This window comes from Dufourea novaeangliae, unplaced genomic scaffold, assembly GCF_001272555.1.
Source record: "Dufourea novaeangliae isolate 0120121106 unplaced genomic scaffold, ASM127255v1 scaffold199, whole genome shotgun sequence".
Classification (NCBI taxonomy): domain Eukaryota; kingdom Metazoa; phylum Arthropoda; class Insecta; order Hymenoptera; family Halictidae; genus Dufourea; species Dufourea novaeangliae.
Window position 1 is genome coordinate 1,582,290 of NW_015374073.1, and position 19,750 is coordinate 1,602,039.

Consider the following 19,750-nt stretch of genomic DNA (forward strand, 5'->3'; position numbering starts at 1 on the left):
CCGAGGACCTGTCATTTCTAGCCTGAGAGAACGCTTCGTCCAGCTGCGTAGATACTCGATTCCGATCGGTAATCGCACAATGATCTTTCCTGACCCGTGTGTCGCATATTGCCGCCTCGCCTCTATCCAACGCAGTGTACAATTTTGATTAATTAACGTTCATTCAGCAAGCAAGCAGCATTCGTATAAGCCGTTAATAACGGTCTCTGTACTGAGTATGATATAACAAATAACATCCATGTGATTTCGACGGCTAGAGATATTTAGTAACGGATTCGGACCGTTAGTAATCGGGATTTCTCCTTCTATGAACGTTATACGTGTGAATAGATCGTTAATAGGTTGTGTTTTGAGTCGGCCTGACGATTCGTGTTGTTATTAGGTCAGTTATGAGACGTTGAATTTCCCTTACTATTGACATTACAATGCGTATAGGTCGTTAGTAAATGTTAAATTAAGGCGGCTCGATGGGTTGTGTTGTGACTAGATCGATACTGTTCTTTTTTTTTTTAACTTCATAATATAAACAGATTATTATTAATTTTAAATTTGAGTAAACTCAACAATTACCAGCTCAATACTGACATGCTGTATCTTGTTCCTTGCGAATTATTCACCCATTTATAACCTTAGTAATTCTCGTGACTCACCTGCAACAAAAAAGAAAGGGAAACCATTAGTCGGCACAGGTTGGGGTAACAAATTACATTATTGTGAAACTTGCAGTTAATTGAGACTCTGTACTCATTTTGTAAAATCATTTATACGGACAACGTTGCATAATTTTGCATACTGTAACCCTCGGCAGACGTGCGAGCGTGTCGCTATAGAAAGTTTGCGTCTATAACGCGAATTTGTCGTCTGTTACGTAAGTGGTCGACTATGAATAGAATATTGAAAAAAGAAAGGATATGAAACCGGTTGGTAAACAGTTCGGTTTCATCCACCTGTTATGGGTCGTTAATCGCGCCCAAAGCCATTTTCATGATCCTCTTTTTTTTCTGCAGACTAATGGTAGCATCGTTGTGTAATCTTATTATATAAGAGTCACGCTGTATGAGGGGTACTATGAACTTGTGCAATTGTTGCGCCAGAGACGCGAAAAGGGGAAACAGGAACGTACCGTGGATACTGTTCAGCAAATATAATTGAATCAACAGCATCTTTTGATCGTTCACCATGCTCGGAAAACATTTTCAAATGAGTATAAAAACACAGCACTTCGTACAATTAGTAAAAATAAGCTACACAGAAACTCCCGTTGTATTGTTCCAAAGAAAGTAATTTTTAAAACATTATTCCAAGCGTCCAACACAATGTAATGTTTATTAATCAGCGCCTAGAATCGATTTAAAATTTAAAGAACAATACGAATCACCTCATAAGTAAGGTGATGTTTACATTTGGATAGGTTAAAACATTGATGGTTTCTTATTGTGTCTGTAAAAGTACAACTTTTTGAAAATGTCTACCCAAAACGCAAAGTCTGAATTCGACGATACGGATTTCAAGAAAGCGGTGCACCGCTAGAAACTCAAGCTGGACTCAAGCGTAAAGCACGATCGCACTTATTAGTACTCAAATTATACAAATCGTCGTTAATGTAAAAAGTTTCAAAAATTAATTGACAAATATACTTTCGACAAATTTATTAGGATAATGTTTAAGTGCATACACATAAAGTAATAACAAAGGTTAAACTCGCTAATTTGGACCTTTACTCCAAAACACATACGTTATGAAAAAGAGGCCGTGGTAAATGTTACTGTCTTAGCAGTTTGCATATTCAATGAAGAATTTTTTCCTATTTTATAAATTATAGCTGAAATGGGGATTCACGTTGGCCATCATGCAAATTTATTTGTCCAAGTAAGAGATAAAGAACGAATGGATGGGTTCAAGAGACGGATGTCCAATGTGACAAAGACAGACAGGCCACTGTACAATTAACCTTCTATAGCCTGAATTTTTGTGTTCAACAAAAATTAGTCTAACGTAAAACCAACAAATCTCAAACTCTAAATACGAGTTAACAATGAATTTTAGATTTTATTATTACTCCGATATCTCAAGCTAGACTTAAGAATCACTACAAAAAATCTTATCGGTTATAGAAAACGATGTGTATGCCATATAACGGCATAAAATTAAATTAGACCAAAAAATATCGATATACCGGTTCGTGACTTCAAAGTCATACGTGGCTATAAAAGGTTATGAGAACTCCAAATCACGAGAAAAGCTACTGTTGTATTTTACACACTTCCATATCATATACTAGACTGCTAATTCCCCAAATTTTGCTTATATAAAATGTCTTCAAAAAACATATACTAAAATGTCTCATTCTACTCATGCGCAGAAGCAATGTGTTAGATATAATTAATACATTCTTCATAACAGAGCTATTGTAACCTATATGCTTTTTGAGGACATTTTATGTAAGGAAGTTAGAAATATAGCCATAATAGAAATTTAAAATATCCTTAAACATATTTTATAATTAAGTAAAAGTTTCTTCCTGTTAATGATGCCGATACTAACCTACGAAATACATATATATAGAATAAATGTAACATTTCTTGGTGATAATGTTTAGTACGTAAGTCTTTTTTCCGCTATGGGATTTTACTTTGTACAGTAATGTAAATTATACTCTGGATAAAAGAAATATATAAAATAAAATATATTATACATACCCAATTCATCCTACTACAAGACACTAATCGGTGAAACAATATCAAGTAGAAATGTTTATAGCAAATATTGTTATCAGACCCAGCCTCTATCTTCGCTATTCAATTAGAAAGTTTCCGGTAAAGTGATTCCATATAAATCCTGTTTGTAGCGGGCGCGGCACAACCGGCAGCGCAGGGCAAAAGAATGACACGGAAGCTCGTCACTCGCGCCAACGCCTCCCCGTAATGCACGGTAATACAGTAACTTCCGTCAAGTGGAGGCGCGAGCCATGTATCCAGCGAGTTAAGCACGATGCTGCCGTGCCGTCAAGTATTTTACTCTGCGCAGCCACTGCACCAGGTATAGTTTTCCCATCCTCATTATGCATTCTCCTGATGGCCGTTTAAACCCCCACATTTCATGGCCGCGAGGCAAAAGTTTAGCGCGTCCGAGCCACCGAGAAAGTTCAATGAAATTAACTCTGCTTTGCATACACTTAATAGACCGTATCGCGATCTACGAACGTTCCTCGTACGGTCCCCAAAGCGCGGTCCTGACCTCACCCCCTTTGATCCTATCCGCCCTCTATTTTCCGTCCGAGCGATTCTTAACGGAGAACTACGAATTTACTTCAGGACGACACGTGCGCGTCGCTTCTAATTCGCCCTACTTTACGTTGTACCTCCAGCACTTTCACCGTTGATTCCTCCGTTCTCCCTTTAATGTATTACATTTCCTATACTGGGTGTAACAAAAATGTTGTCCGACCCGGAAATAGGGCACTCGGGGGGTGAATTGGAACAAGTTTTTCCTTAGCAACAATGTAATCTGAGGCTTCGTTACCGAGATATTAACGAAAAACTCCGACCAATCAGAGCGCGAGTTTGCCAGCTGAGTTCCCGCGGTAGCGTTGGCTACAAATCGCAGCGCGTAGCCGCCGCTAGCTCGGGAACTCGGCTGGCAAACTCGCGCTCTGATTGGTCGGGGTTTTTCGTTAATATCTCGGTAACGAAGCCTCAGATTACATTGTTGCTAAGGAAAAAGTTGTTCCAATTCACCCCCCGAGTGCTCCATTTCCGGGTCGGACAACATTTTTGTTATACCCTGTATACAGGATGCAACAGAAATGTTAGAAGATCCGGAAATGGGAAACTTGTGAGGTTATTTGAAACAAGTTTTTCCTTAGAAATGTTAATTTTTTATATAGCTCGCAGTAGAACAAAATCCAGTTTCTCTAAGTCAACGATGCACTGGACTGAATGTACCTTACTAAGAGATCGTCTTTGCGAAAAAGTCTCGCGATCGCCTTCGATTCCATTCTAAATACCTTAACGCTAATATACATTTCATTATAAATATGGTGCAGTGACATTGATGGAATTGAAACAATAGACCGTATTAAATCTGTATTCTGTCAAAGTTCAGTCAAACCTGAACTGTTCTAATACCGAGCCAATTCTGAACTGAGCTAAAAATGAACCGATTCTTCGTTGAACCGAGACTGAATGAACTTTGCTGTTAAAATTGTGTAAGTCAAGACACTAGTCTCTTCTCCCTTTTACAGGATGATTCTGTCACTATATTTTATTAATCATGAGCTAGTGCGTTGCAGTGAAAAACTAAAAAATGCATCATCGACTCCAGAAATCTGACATTACCTTTTGGTCAACCCACAGTATAAACGTCGATGATTATTTTTCATTTCAGATAAGTTCACAATTGGCAAAGTGTCACACACCGGACACCGCAATCCAAACTACAAATCATCGTCGTATAGACAGGAATGCTATTTTTGCTAGCGTCTCTTGGGAAGCAGTAGTTGCGTGGACAACTATTTTGTTTGACGGTGTACTATTCAAAACCGACATTACTCTCCCGCCAATCCAATAACAGACCTTGTTTCGGACGCGAGGGCTGGTTTCATAAGCCATAACTCTACGTGACATTTCGACTTCAAAAGGTGTCACACAGAGCTTGCTCACTTGTCGCAATCACCTATTGGACTTCTTGTGGCTGTATTTCCTCTTCCTTAAATTAAGAATGAAAATTAAGGAAAAGTGATCCAATATATTACTTTCGGCCGTTCAAAAAGTATTACAGACGTTTCCAAAGGTTGCACAATTATTTCGAACATTCACCTCTATATTTATCTGATGTGTAACGTTAATTTTCCGAATATCGATTATTGGACACGTCGACCAGTCAAAATATCGATTATTAGGACAAAGAATGAGTCATGAATGTTTTGTAGAGAATTATGCAACGCTTTCATTGACACTACAATACAATGAAATTGAAGATTTAAATTCTGATAATATTCAGAAATGACTAGAAATACGTGAAGATAATCCTGAATATAAAACTACAGGCAAAGATAATATTTTTGATTCTATTTTTGTTGAAGAAAACACTGATACAGATGAAAAAATGACGGGACCATTTACTATTTTTATTGTTATGCAATCGACATCCAATTTTCAGAATTATTTTATTTTCAATCATTTCATGATATATACGAAACTTGTGTGAACCAAGGCCAATTACCCGAAAAATCGTTTATCTGAACAGATTTGTCTCCTTATTCGTTCAGGCAATCGACGTTCCACTGTATAAAGGGACATTACCAGATAATAAATTACTTTTGAAACAAGGTTGAAAGTTGTAGGTACTCGTTCTCCAAAAAACTGAAACACTTGTTAAAATGGATGTAAATAACTTCCTTTTCTAATTATTTTTAACTTCGAAAATTTTCTTTCGAACACATGTAAATAACATAACTACGAGATAAACAAAAATCACCAAAATGGCGTCTAATTGTAAATCCATTATCCGTGCTTAAACGACGCGTAAAGCTGTCCGATCAACAGCATGGGCACTTTGGCCTGCGTAAATAAAAACCCCACACTGATGATTCCTGTTTTTTTTCAGCTAATTTATTTACATCTAACAAAAAAACCTGAAAGTAAAAAAAATTATAAACGAAAATTATGTATACCCATTTTTAGTGTTCCTTATGACGGACTCTGACGCTGTTTTTCTGGCCGGCACTGAATTTTCCGGGCGAGTGAAACTTATTTCAGACTTTAGTAGGTCAAGTCCTATAACTACATAAACTGTTATTTTTTCAAAGCTAATTTAACATCTGAGTAACTTCCCTTGTCAAGTAGGAATTATGTAGTGCCACGTTGTATAGTAAAATCTTATTGACTAGTGGAAGATGGGGTTTGTATGCAACTACATTATAACCAACTGAATTTTCATTAATAATTGTCTCGTTAAAAAAATTTTAGTGAAGTTAAATTGGACCTAGAATGGGATAGTATTTGCAGTGACTTCCATTCCGATTCACGTAGAAGTATCCTCACGGTTGAGCAAACAAGAAAATCAACGGTATACCCCCTCCCTGTCGTAAAATTTTCCATTTTCGTTCCCAGCGCGCGAGCTACCTTGTTCTTGTTTGAAAACATTGGAAAGACTGGTACATTGACCCCCGGGGCATAGATCTGCGGCTGCGTTCACCGTTTTACCGGGGCATTATTCTATCCACTTATGCAAATAGGATCCAACGTGTACGGGGAGGGGGGTCGAATAAAAAGAGCCGACCGCGGAAAACCGATGGTCTCTTAAAGCCGGTGTGTTTGTATAAACTTCGATCCCGTCACGTCGTAAATCGAAAACTCGCGGACAGTTTAACGCATCGCGCTGCCTTTCCATATCGGGCTCGCACTTTATGGACCGCGAGTGGAGTTCGTCCCTCGCGTGCTTTGTGCACACCATGTGTACGGTGCTTTATCACCCTCCCCCTTAACATTTATTTAATGTTGTATGGAAGGGACATCGACGGGAGACGAGACTAAATCGACCCAATCGGACCGCGACCGTAAGCACGAATTAAAACAGTTATTTCGCCTTGGCCTTCGATCTCGTTTGCAGTTAATATTCGATTACGGGGGAGGGGGGGGGGGCATTAATTGAACACCGGCGTGCTCATCTCGTAACAGAATTATAAACGTCATTTACACGTCCAGCCCGTTTTCTATTGAAAATTATAATTCACTATGTAACGGCTGCTTTTCATGCAACAATTAGAATGTAACCAGTATGGATGACGAGAAAACGGGCGCGTTCGTTAAGACCTAGACGGCTCAATTAAGGGGAACGATAGTGATGCGATTTGAATATAATCTGAATATAATATGGATATTGTCGAAGGTTTAGACACGCGACTGTTACATCTAGCATTTGTTGTTGTATCTGACACTGGATTGGCAACTGGACTGACGGATCACCTTCAAATAACCTTGAAAATAGCGTCAAACGAGAAGTTTGTTTATAACAACGATGAGCAAACTACAACTCTCAAAGATATTCTGTGAGGTTCTTAGAACAGTTTTGACTCCTCCAGCTAGATCTGTATTATTTATAAATACAATTTTGAAATAATATTTTCTATGGCTCTTGAACATTCAAAAATGTATGAAAACCGTCTTATATGGCCTATATGTAGCTCCTATTATCGAAGAACTTGCCAACCCCTGGTTTATGTCATCCATGTATGCCCCATTGAACAATACGACTCTTGTGTTGGACATATTCTTTTATCCTCAATCCCAACAGGGATATTTACGTGTTCTGTTTCTTGTGATTAACCTTGAATAATTTTTCGATGTGACTCACTGTGTTTAGTTTTAATATGATAATTATTGAACCCTATACGGATTGTAGGATGTGTCTGTGGGATTTGTATTAAATTGCCATAAATAGATCAGTGTATCAGACGATTATTATTGGGGTTCGTATAATAACTAACTATTTATAAATAACATGGTGACCAATCTGTTACAATTAACCATTAACCCACATAGCAGATAACAATGAAATATTTAATAAACTATACCCATATTTATTATTTAATCATAGTTTCGGATTTCATACTTTTCTTCTTTACTCATAGCATTCGATTCGTATTTGTCGTGTTTTTCTTCCTTTCATCGCTATTTACGCAGATATACATACAATACAGTGGCCGAAATAAGGATAGCTCAATTAACAAAATACACAGTTCAATTGAATAACATATTGTATATTTGTGTCAGTTACAAAATTTAACGATTTTCCACGCCCCATTATGATTTAAAAGTATTAAACAAACATAAACTATTTTTCGAAATGTTTGAAGATTGTAAATCTTTGTACTTACCATACAAAAATGTTCAAAAAGTTGCACTGACAAATGTATTTTTTAAATATTTCACCGTAAACCTAAAATTATTTCGTATCCTGTACACGATACTTTTCAATATGTTTCCTAAAGAAATACGTCTTTAGATTAATGCTTTTGATATTCGAGTGACTGCTTAGTAGGGCACATTCTTATGCAACAATAACAAACAGCACAGTACGTTTCCGAAAACGTAAACAGAAATAAACACAGTAAACCAGACGACGCGGATAGTGAACCTATCATTATTTCGGTCACTTTATATTGTCACTTATCGTAAACGTGTTTATATTTTAATAATAATAATAATAATAATTTACGATCGTTCTTCATCTATTAGCTAAAATCACTATTATTCTAAAAGCTTTCTGTATATCATCCACAGAACGCGTTTCATTCTATCTCAATCATCGCCCTTCCGTGATCGATAATCGGTCTCTCATCGGATAATCAGCCGCAACGAATTAGCGATCACAACACGAACACGGAACACAAGAAATGCCGAATAAAACTGACGATTAGAACGAATAAAAAGAAAAGCCGAATCGAATCTTCACTTCCGTCTACGCAGACGTCAAGGTTTTCTGAACGTCTCGCATTTATCGCCCGACCGGCCAATACCATTCGATCGTTGAAGACCCGACATATAATCGAACAATCTTGTTCCCGTCTCGCGTGTCTCTGAACCATCACGATCGAACGATTAATATAGTAGAATGTAGATCGTCGAACACGACGCGGTCGGTAAGTGCTCCCGAGATTACGGTAGATTGTAGACGGCGAACGTCTTTGAACTTTGATGTTCGATTAATCAATCGGGGGAGGGGGGGGGCGAGAGATGATCTAGATGCCACCGGTTCCCTTGGCTGGATAGAGATAAATAGCAAACTGGTGGAGAGGGGGGGGGGGGGAAAGAAACGGAGACGGCGTGTTTAGGGGAATAGGAGAGATTTCGCATTCTGTACGGATAGTTTCGTGGGCGGAGCGGGGCATACCGCACGTCGAATGACTCCTTTGAAAATCTGCACGTGGGTGTATCGATGCCTGTTACCGCGTATCGGCACGTGCCCCGAAATCATTCTCTAAATACCGGTCCTTTTGGAAATGCGACGACGGGCTGCCACAGACTTCGTAAATACGCTGAATATTCGATAGGCGCATACTAGCCAGAGGATATGGCTTTACCAAGGGATTGCGAAACGAGGCGCTTTAAATATCTTTCGTTTTTTTAGTATGCGTTCGGTAACGAGAAGGGAAATTGGATTAAGCGACCGAAAGACCTCGAAACGCAGAGAGGGTTGTGAGTAATTTTAAACAGGGACTTCTATATAATCCTTTATAAGGCCTACCGTTATAGAAATCGAAAAAATACCGGTATTTATTTCAGTTTTCGGTAATATATCACTTTCGGTATGACTTTGATGGCATAATACCGGTATCAAAATCATACCGGTTTAAGTCCCTGATTTTAAGCGTTGTACGTGAGACACACGAGTCAGTTGTAGTTTGTATAGTTGATTGAAAAGATTTGGTACAGTCAATTTATAATGCTGTTTATGAGTTGATAAAAAATACCGCCAAAATTATTAGGATCTTCAGTTAGTAAGGGAGACCGAGGCAGGTTGCAACACGGGGTAAGTTGTAACATCATTAACCCTCAACGGTCACATGGGGGCTGTTTGAGAATAGAACTCAACCGATCATGCGTTAGTAGTTTTCGGAACCCCCTTTACGACCAGATCCCAGGTATCAACATCTGTAGAGTACATCCCCAAAATTTTATCAATAAATATTAAAAACCTAAAAAGTTACGATTTTTTAAGTAAAAACATTCATTTTTCACTGCTTCTTTTTTCACGGATTGTTTTACTACACTCACATTGAAATTAACACCTATAAAACATTTCATTCTTATTTTGCATTATTTGAAGATTGTTCGGTAATTTTTTCAACCTAAATTAATTAATAGTTTGGGTATGGTAACCGTTTAACTTCTGTGGGGTAACTATGACGTCAGTGTGACCGTTAAGGGTTAAAATTTTCTGAACAACAAATTTGGCAACGCAGGATACGAGAGCAGTTTGAAAATGTTGGTAACGTCGGTTTCATTACAACAATCGATCATCAATCTGTCTGTTTTGTAGTTACAGGTTAGAATTTTATTATTTGGAGCAGATAAATAAATATTGTCCTATCTAGAATCTTTCTATAATATAAGAATTTTTGCTTCTCTGTCGCAAACGAATCATTACACATTGATAATTTGAGTTAGTTAGTAATTTGATGTTTAGTTTCCCGTTTGCTCAGACAAAACGTAAAAATTCAAGCTCAGGGTAAATTGTAACAAACTGCGATTCAGCATTTGTGACTTCGTAGGTCATTTACGTGGTTATAAATGAAACACCCTTATATACATATAAAATGGTAGCATATCGGACATGGTGCTATAGGAAATTTTGCGCTCCATTTCAACTCCTCTAGCATCCCTTAAAATATCGGTAGGTATTTCTGGGACATCCTGTGTATCTGTTGTTTGTTTTACGTGTTGCAAGTAATATATCAATAATAGACACGAGAAACCTCTACTTCATTTTTTGCAGACGCGTCGGTTCTTTCCCAGATATTAAATCTCGTTCCCCTTTTAAAATACCTAACTCTTGGTAGATGACCACTTGACACGAGGAGGATCGTTCGCGTAAGCTCGATAGAGTTGAAAACGAATGACCATTGGCCGATACGATGTGCTTAGTCAGCTACTCGAGGAAGCACCTGCACATAATGTCCGACGTCGCAGCACGGACGTCCATAGATAGTTGACTGCCTCCGGAAAATTCGGAATACTCGATTTCACGGACGACGAGACTCACGGGCATTACACGTTCGTTGCTCCTGCTTAAGCGAAGTCGAGAAACATCGGCTACTTTTTTTTTTCTTCACCGAACACGACCCTACCACTTCCGTGGATTCGCCTTTTCTGGCGAAATCTGTTGAAGATTCCGCTAACCGCTGTTATTTCCGTTTACTATTCCCTGGCATAAAGTTTTTCATCGAACCACCTAAACATCCGTTGTAAATAGTATTCACGTACTCGATGCAAAAACATGTTTTTACTAATGGCAAAAAAAAAAACAACTGCATGAAAATAGTCAGGTTTATGGAAGTGTTTTTTAATATATAAATAAATTTATAATATATATATAAATAAATGTTCAGGTTTATTAATATATAAATAAATATCTTTATTTATTTACAAGTACGAAATGAGGAAAGTGATTAGAGAAGGTGTCCAATCGTCTGCATGCACTGAAGACAGATTCAGACAACTTTAAATGTTGTTTCTTTTATTCAGAATATTAAATGTTTCCGTATTGTGTAATATTAGTCACACAACGTTTTGCAATTTTCACATCTCTGTGAACACAAAATTATCCCACATATGATACATACACAAGAAGATTCCTTATTCTGTTAATATTTCCTCCCAATGGTGTCAACACCTCTACTGTATTTTTTTAATATGCATACAACAATATTGTCCGTGTTTGATACGTGTATAAATATTTTCTACAATAATCGTACGGATACGTTTATTCAAATGCTTTCTACCAGGGGTGGTATTTCCATCTTGCGTGCCTTTCATGTTTGTACAGTAGACCTCTATAAACTTGCATAACATTTTCACATTCTAATTAAAACTCATGATATAAAGTATTTTTAATATTCATTTTACGTTTTTTTATAATAAATAAATTATAATAAATTTTGTATAAATATTATTTAGAAACATGTATTTCCATATTCATACATAATCCATATAATTTGTAATTCGGGCGACTGTATTAATTCGAATTCAAATTCCGACAGTAAAATTCAAATTTGCGTCGCTTTTTTTAAGCATAATGTAATTTTGCAACATTTCCAAGTTCCGATTTCTACCATTTTTTCTATGTATTTTCTTGTTCATTTCAAAGTGATCAAATAAAAAGAGTGCAGAAAACGAGTAATACTGTTTCAGTGTTAGTCGAACTCTTCGTATCCTTAACACTCCTCGAAACTTCGTCACTCGATTCCGATTCTGTGCAATGCTCACGTACACATGCGGATCAAAGGTTTCTAAACGGCGCATAATTTTGTAAGGTATGTTGGTTTATTGCTGAAGCTACGTTCTGCTTGAAAGTTTTGCGTTCGTAAGCCCCACATTTGAACCTTCTGCGATATGAGATATCCCTCCCCTCTGTACATTCCCCGGTGGTTAGTAAACATACGTAACGGTGAGTATTGGCAACCGACATAGCTGAGAAGCTGTTTTCGTTAGAACTTCTATTCAACCGGAAAAACTGTCGACGAACTTAACTTTTAATTAGTTTCCCTAAAAAATAAAATATTTTCATGAGTAGAATGCATTCTAATCTAAAAATCGTCAAACATGGAAATGGTCGGTTTTTGCACCAAAGTTTTCAATTCTCCTTTTAATATAAAGAATCTGCCTTCGTGGCTCTAACGCAGTGTGTTCCTATGCCACAAAACTTTTTGCCTATGCAAACAAGGCAAATGATATAACACAGGATAGCAATTCTACATTCAAACCGGAACATAGCAATTTTAATCTCTTCGTGAAAAAGTCAACAGCTGTGCACACTAACAGAGTAGAAAAAACTACTATAATTCGGGCACAAGATCAAACAGGTAACATATTTACGAACTGTTTTACTTATTTGTGCCTTCTGTCCATTCTGGAAGTGTGGTCCACGTGTTATGAAGCACCACGTAGGTATAAGCAAATTGCAATGTAGATCCAAAGACAGAGATTAGTGATCTCGAGGTCTTCAGATCGAATCCCGGAATCTCGATGTTTCTTTCGTACGGCGGATGACGGTAATATACGGGTTATTAGAATTAATGAAACTTCATTTGTCACGATACCTGTGGCTTACCTGCACACAACGGCGGAACAATTCATTTACCCGGGCACACCGTACAAAACATTTCTTAACGGTGTGATTCTGACACGTTCCACTAATGTTTCCCCGGTTTGTTCTTTTAACATTCCAGAGGTATCTAACAACGATATTCATAAGATCGTTACAGACCGTATACTCGATCCATTGTCGACCGGCACGTGATTGTCACTCGCTGTATAACTTGTATTTGTTTAACGGACACGTGTACGAACGAGTTATTGCTATCGATTAATCGTTAGAGAAGCAAGTTGTGTACCGGTACCGTTGTACTCAATATGATTTCGGAAGCGTTGAGTACGCAGCCACCGGCAGAAATAAGAAGAATTAAAGGTGTTCTATAAATGAACCGTATAGTTCTTTTAGACCTGTTTCGCACGACCCCTTTGCACCCGATACCGTACACTTCTGTCTTCGACGATGATTCACGGTCTTAGGTTTTCTAACTAATGAAACCGCCGTCTCTGAAAAGATTATTCCGTTTTCGAAATCAACGTGAACGTTGACTGATCGAAGTGGGAAGCTGCTAATAACCGGAGTGATCGTTATTGAGTTATCACGGTCGAATTTAAATTTCACCGTGTACGAGTTTACAGTCAGTGCTAATTTAGCCTCTGAACGGTAAAATTCAAAATCGAATTTAGTTTTTAAGGGTTATTTCTGTAATCAAGTTTCATTCGCAATGATCACATTCATCAATTTCATTTTAATGCGACTTTAAATTCTGACGGTATAAATTGAACTCATTTAAATGCCAGATATTCCATATTCGTGAATCATTTGTGTATGACATTTCATGTAGTTCATGATAAATTCGTTTGGTTTTTTTTTTTACGCAGTATAAACATTGTTACTTTGATGTAGAACATAATTAATCATTTCATTATTCATTATTTCAATTTGATGGTTTCATTATTGTAAAACTCTTCGACATTTTTATTGAATGTCCGAGTATAGGCATTCATATATTTTCTGTGCTTTGAGTTCAACAACAGTTGAAATTCAACCAGTTTACAATAGCGAGATTATTGAAAAATGTAAAAGAATATTGGCAAAGGTGAACAGAACTGATGAAATTATTTAAACTCGTTAATTATAGGAAGAAAATCAATGAAACATTTAATTTATAATAAAAATACAGCTTTACATCTAGACCAAAATAAGGTAGATATTCGCCGTTATATTAATCAAAAACTAAGAAAATTATGGACAACATTATAATTATTAATAATGACCGAATTTAAGTGTTTTTAGAAACGCAAATAAACTTGTTTCTCAATTTAATATACTACAAAATCTGCATACGAAGAAATATGATATCAGATTTCTAGTTTTACCATCATTGAAATCGTAAAGTATTAAGATTGTCGCATTGTATATTGACTTTTAATTTATTATACAATGTATTATGTATTAGAGGCATTGATGTATCATACTCGTAACCCTCATCCTTCCCTAGTGTCAATTTGATACATTTTCTCTTAAGAAATAATGTTATTCTGTCACGTGTAGGTAAATTTAGTTGAAGCTTCGTAACATTTATTTTAAAGAATATTGAAATTTAACTATTTATCTCTCTATTATATTAATTTTTTACGACTATGTCATTTTGACACAGGGGGACAAATTAAGTTGGGAAAACGAGGGACAGATGAGGGTTAAATGCAGTTGAATACTGGCAGTTCCACCGTTAAAAATACCCATTTCTATGCCATTACGAATATAACCGGTGCATACAGCATGGAAGTCTTCTAAGCGTATTGTAAATGTATTCACGGAACCCGCAGAATTTTTCGATGATAACGTGTAAAGTCCCCGTCGTCCTGTGCTATTCGAAAGACGCATTTGTCTCCTGTAGCGCGACAGGAGGGGTTCGAATGCGTCGTGTCACAGCCCTCTGAACATGGAGAGGAACGAGGCTGCGGCAACGGCAACAACAGCAACAACGTCGAACGAGCGTGTCCTGTGTGCAAATGGCAAGGTATTTCGTGCATCCTTGGATAATATGCGGCGCAATGCCAAATGCCAGCACGTCCACATGGCAGCCAGCCTTCCAATATGCATGCGTGCAGCCTGCGCTCCGCACGCGCATCCTGCGGCCACAAGCGTGCACTTACATCTTAAAAACAGCCTGCATACATAATCCTCCCCTCTCGAAGATATTTTTCGCAGACATTCCTCTTTATTCGAAACCAACCCGGCGAACATTTCTACAGCGTCCACTGTATTTAAAACTTAATTTTAATTAATCGCAAGCTAATTTCGTCATTATTTCATCAAATTCTAACGTAACTCTCTGAATTACTAAATTTTATTGTAGAATGACATTTGAATTCTGTGATAAACCAAGTGGTCCTTTTAGTTGAAAGAAATTCATACAGCGAAAATCACTCGTTCGCGGTCACGACTGGGCGAATAATTTGCGAAACTTTACTGGACACTCTGTCTATAACTGTACGGTGCTTTGGTGGAATCTAATTAAAAGCCTTTTATCGTTATCATTATGCGAATGTCTCTATATGTATATATAATTAATGTATGAGCCGGTTAATATAATTTTGTGGTCTTTATAGTCGTTTTATAGCAGTCAGACAGCTTCAAACATATCTGCAGGATGTTACCTCACCGCGTGGAGATAAGAATGTCTTATTAACATATGTCTTAAAATCAATTCTTTCGGTGTAAAATTAATTTTTATATTTACAAGCGTTCGATATCGCAACATATTGAATGTGTACAGAAAAACTGATTTAGAAGTACGTTATTTTAAGGTTGTACGACAACAGGCAGTACGAGACACGGAGGAATACTTGGAATGTACGTCGATCCCTGATCCATAGATGTGAGTTTTGTATTGAAATGGAAGGAAGACAATATCGAACATCTGTAACAAATGTGAAAATAAACTTTTGTATTTTTCATCGAAACGATTGATGTTGGGACCTATGTTTATTAAACATTTTTTACTTTACTCGATGAGTACTATAAGTCTTAGACCCTTTTTTCCGCACACCCTGTATATTTTGTTAATCTTTCCCTTGCCACTGTTACTCTGATTGCATACACATCCAGTGAACAAATTATTAGAACCATAGTACGAAAAATGTTTTTGTGTTCGTGTAAATATGACATCACAATATCAAGGTTGTTACGCTGGATAATTTTTAATTGATAACTGTCCACTAAAAACACACAAAAAAAATTAACCTCAGCTTATGTAATTGTAAAAAATACAGTTAAAGAGTAGATAGAAGCTAAGTAGAGGCTCGGCTTCATGCAAAAAGCAAATTTATAATAGGCTGAAAACCTTTCCGCCTTGCCACGAATGCTCCAAAGCGGTTCCAAGTTTGTCGCGCTCATCGAGACATTACTGTAGTTGTTTTGCATTCTCACGTAAGAGAACATCGACATATACAAGCATCTCTTTAAGTAACTATTGAATGAAAAAAATATTCGTATAAATATTCATGGAGTTCCTCAGACACCATCTCACCAGTTAAGGGTTAATCGAATGTTTGAAGTTCACACTCCGCAAGTAGAACTTCGTATCATTCGGTATGGAATATCTAGGATTAACATCCAATGTACTTGTGCCAGGTTTATTGAGGATATTACAAACGGAGCCAACGTATTTAGACGTATGCACCGTTCCATGAATGACGTGTCTATTCGACTCTGGAATTTCATATTGCGTGCTAGGAAGGGGGGGGGGGGATACCGTGCCCGAGCATTAATTTCGAAGTGTACCACGCCGATGGAAGTTTGAGGGATGGCGAAGCATTCTGGGACACCGCTTCAGGCTCCCGTAAGCCACTTATTGCTTCAGTCAAAAGAAAGTTTCAAATTGATACGATGCTGTCCCGCTGCTACTGACGGTAGGATCTAGAAGGTGCCGATTCTACGCGAACAAAGACCTACACTGAAAACGTGGAATGAAACTTATTCCACAAAGATAATCGTGGAACCTAGAAGGTGCTGATTATAGACGTGCAAATATACTGAAAACGTGGAATGAAACTTTCTCCATAAAGAAAATCGTTTTCGGGGACACCGTTCTGAAAGGTCGCTACAACGTAGAGTTGAAGTAAGGTAGTCCGAGGCGAATCGGATCATTTTTTGTTTGATAGTAAAAAAAAATAATAGTTAAAGTTTAGAAAGCTAATTATCCATTATAAATTCGTAATTAGTACACATTTAACTTGAACATTAATAATAAAAAAAATAAAAAAACTCAAAAAGGAGAAATATCCAGAAATCTCTGAAAAAACTCTAATTTTTATAAAAAATGTTTTTAAATTAATTAAAAAAAATATAATTTAATGATAATGGGGTCAATTGATCTTACTTGGCACGTAGGACGCAAGTATAGTGTCCTTTAACACCACCTCTATCAGCACAACTCTCGTGACACCACTCTTCGCAGACATGGCACTGTATCCAATCTTCTGTCATTTTTTCTGGACACCATGAACCTTGATTGGATTTTTTAACGTACTTACGAACTATCTGTATATAAATAATTATCACATTTATAATCATAAGAATATTCAAACGAAGAAAAAGAGTGATCCGATTCACTGCAAATGACTTGATCCTGTTAGTCCCATACATGAGGACTTCAAATTGAAAGGATACATAGACGAATTATGATATAATAATCTAAAGTATATGAAACACCAATTTTGGACACCATACAAACTAATAATAATAAACACATTTGAATTTTCAAGCTTACTTTTTTATTTTAAGTACGAAATTGCAGATTACGTATCTTCGATTCGATTCGTAATGTGCCAGGACTAAAGAAGTACGTAAATCAATTGATGGGTTATAAAATTGGGTGTGGGGGACAAGGATGACGCAATATGAACAATCGAAATGTTCGTTTCCATGAGAATATAAAAAATACGGACTGAATTCTTATTTTGTACCCTGTGAATAAATCTAACTTTAAATTTTCAACTCAAAATTGAATTCACACAATTGTATTCCAGTTCATAGTGTAATTCCGACTGTAAAATTAAAGTTTTTATTACTACCATCAGACACTCAGAAGCATTCGTATTGTGCGGTTGGCGCTTATTGGCGCCCAAAGATGTTCAATCACGGTACACTATTTATATTTTTTCAACGATAGCGACTGCTACAAAGTGTTTATGTCCGTTATTTTGTAATAGCTATTGCTGGCGAAAAATTTTACTATCCACAACGTTGGTCACGGTTACACGTCTATCGTCTGCAAAGCACGGTGTCTGTTTAAATCTACCCGTAGCGAAATGGTAAAAACAAAATTTGCAAATTAAAGTATTAAACCGAGCCACAATTGTCGAAAATGAGATCTTCGAAGTTCGAGGACAAATGATTTTTCTGCCACGTTACTGCACCTACACGGATGATCCCGCTGGTACACTTAACACTCAACTACTGTCCACACCGTTTCTTTCCGTCATTCGCATGAACTTCTCCCCAACGTCACTTCCAGAAACCCCAGAAAGTTACTATGGACATAAATTTCACTAACAATCACGGAGGGGGGGGGGCGGGTTCGGAAAAGAATAGCAACCTGGAGCCGGTAAGTTAATTAGTTCGCGTGCACTTAATATCCGCGCGCGGTCTTCTGTCGAGAAAATGGTGTATTGTCTATACTAGTCTATAGCATGTTATCGAACGTAAATTTCGTCGGGACAATGAAACAATATTCTGAATGAAACTGCTGATGGATTTTCGAGATAATAGGATGTTAAAATGGAGAACGTTGAAGGGTGGTATAATGACGAGGATAAAGCGTCGTGGAAACAATTTAATGTTCAATGGACGTGGCACAAAAGGGGGGATACTTTCGACAGAAAAGATCGTCCAAAATCTGAGACGCGATATTAACGGAATTCCGAAAGAAATTTTTTCGTTTGAAGCCGTTCGAATACACTAATGCTGCAGAGGTATTACCGTATGATGCCTGGCTAAGTAATTGAAAAGTTTCTACAAGCACGCGGAAACGTGGAAAAAGGATTTTGTTCGAGCAAGAGAGAGGCACCTATGATGTTTCACTGTCAAAAAGTTCCAGCTTCTGCGCTTCATTCTTTTATATTTCCCTTCCCCATTTTCTTCCCCGCCGACGCACACACGTGCTCGCGACGTTTTACAGCCGCACTTGATGCTTTGAAATCAAAAGCACCCCGGGGAACAATATGCACGGCCCCGATGTTTATTTTTCCCCGCTGCGTCGTTCCTTTCGAAAATAAAAAGCCTAGTGGAAAAACCTGCTAGTAGATTTATCGTGAGAGCCATAACGTGCCGCTGTCGTGCTATACGTTTGCGTGCACATTGTAATCGTATTTTCGTATCTCTCATAATTGCACCGAAGACCTTTGTAAGTTTTATTGTTCCGTGTTAAAATATCTGTTCCCTCGGAACTGTGGTGGATTCGACAAGGAAAATACTGTGATATATTGTGGGACTGTGACAGAAAAAATATGAGACGCGTAGACTGCAGACGGTTTTGCAGGTATAGATACCTGAATGTACAGAAGGTAGTAAAGAAAAGATATAAATAAATTGATACGGGTTCATAATTGAATCTTACCTACAGTATACTTGAATACACAGAAAGCGATAAAATGGAAACATTAGTAAATTCATAAAGATTCATTATTTAATTTTTGACAAAGTTTAATACAATATTACTTTTGGACTAATGATATTTTGCTTTTAGACTAATGAAATCTTTAATTTCAACATGAGATCACTGTAACTGTAAATAACTATATTTGTGTAATTCGTTGTAAAGAAATTTTAATTTGCATAAAGATTTGCAGTAAGTATTATTAATAATGATTCAATAGATTTGCAAACAATCGAATAGCTCTTTTCCTTCAGAAAAGTTTTTAAATTA

The 19,750-nt window shown here is 37.2% G+C and overlaps 1 protein-coding gene across 2 annotated transcripts in view; it reads right to left on the reverse strand.

The window, feature by feature from the left end:
• Positions 1-601: 601 nt before the first annotated feature.
• Positions 602-19,750, reverse strand: part of LOC107190456 (CCR4-NOT transcription complex subunit 6-like) — a 60,873-nt gene continuing 41,724 nt past the window's right edge. For both annotated transcript variants that reach the window (XM_015579257.1, XM_015579258.1), the window contains exon 4: positions 602-650. In XM_015579257.1, the coding sequence (XP_015434743.1) occupies positions 622-650 (29 nt within the window). In that variant the 3' untranslated portion in view covers positions 602-621. The remainder of the gene's footprint in view (positions 651-19,750) is intronic.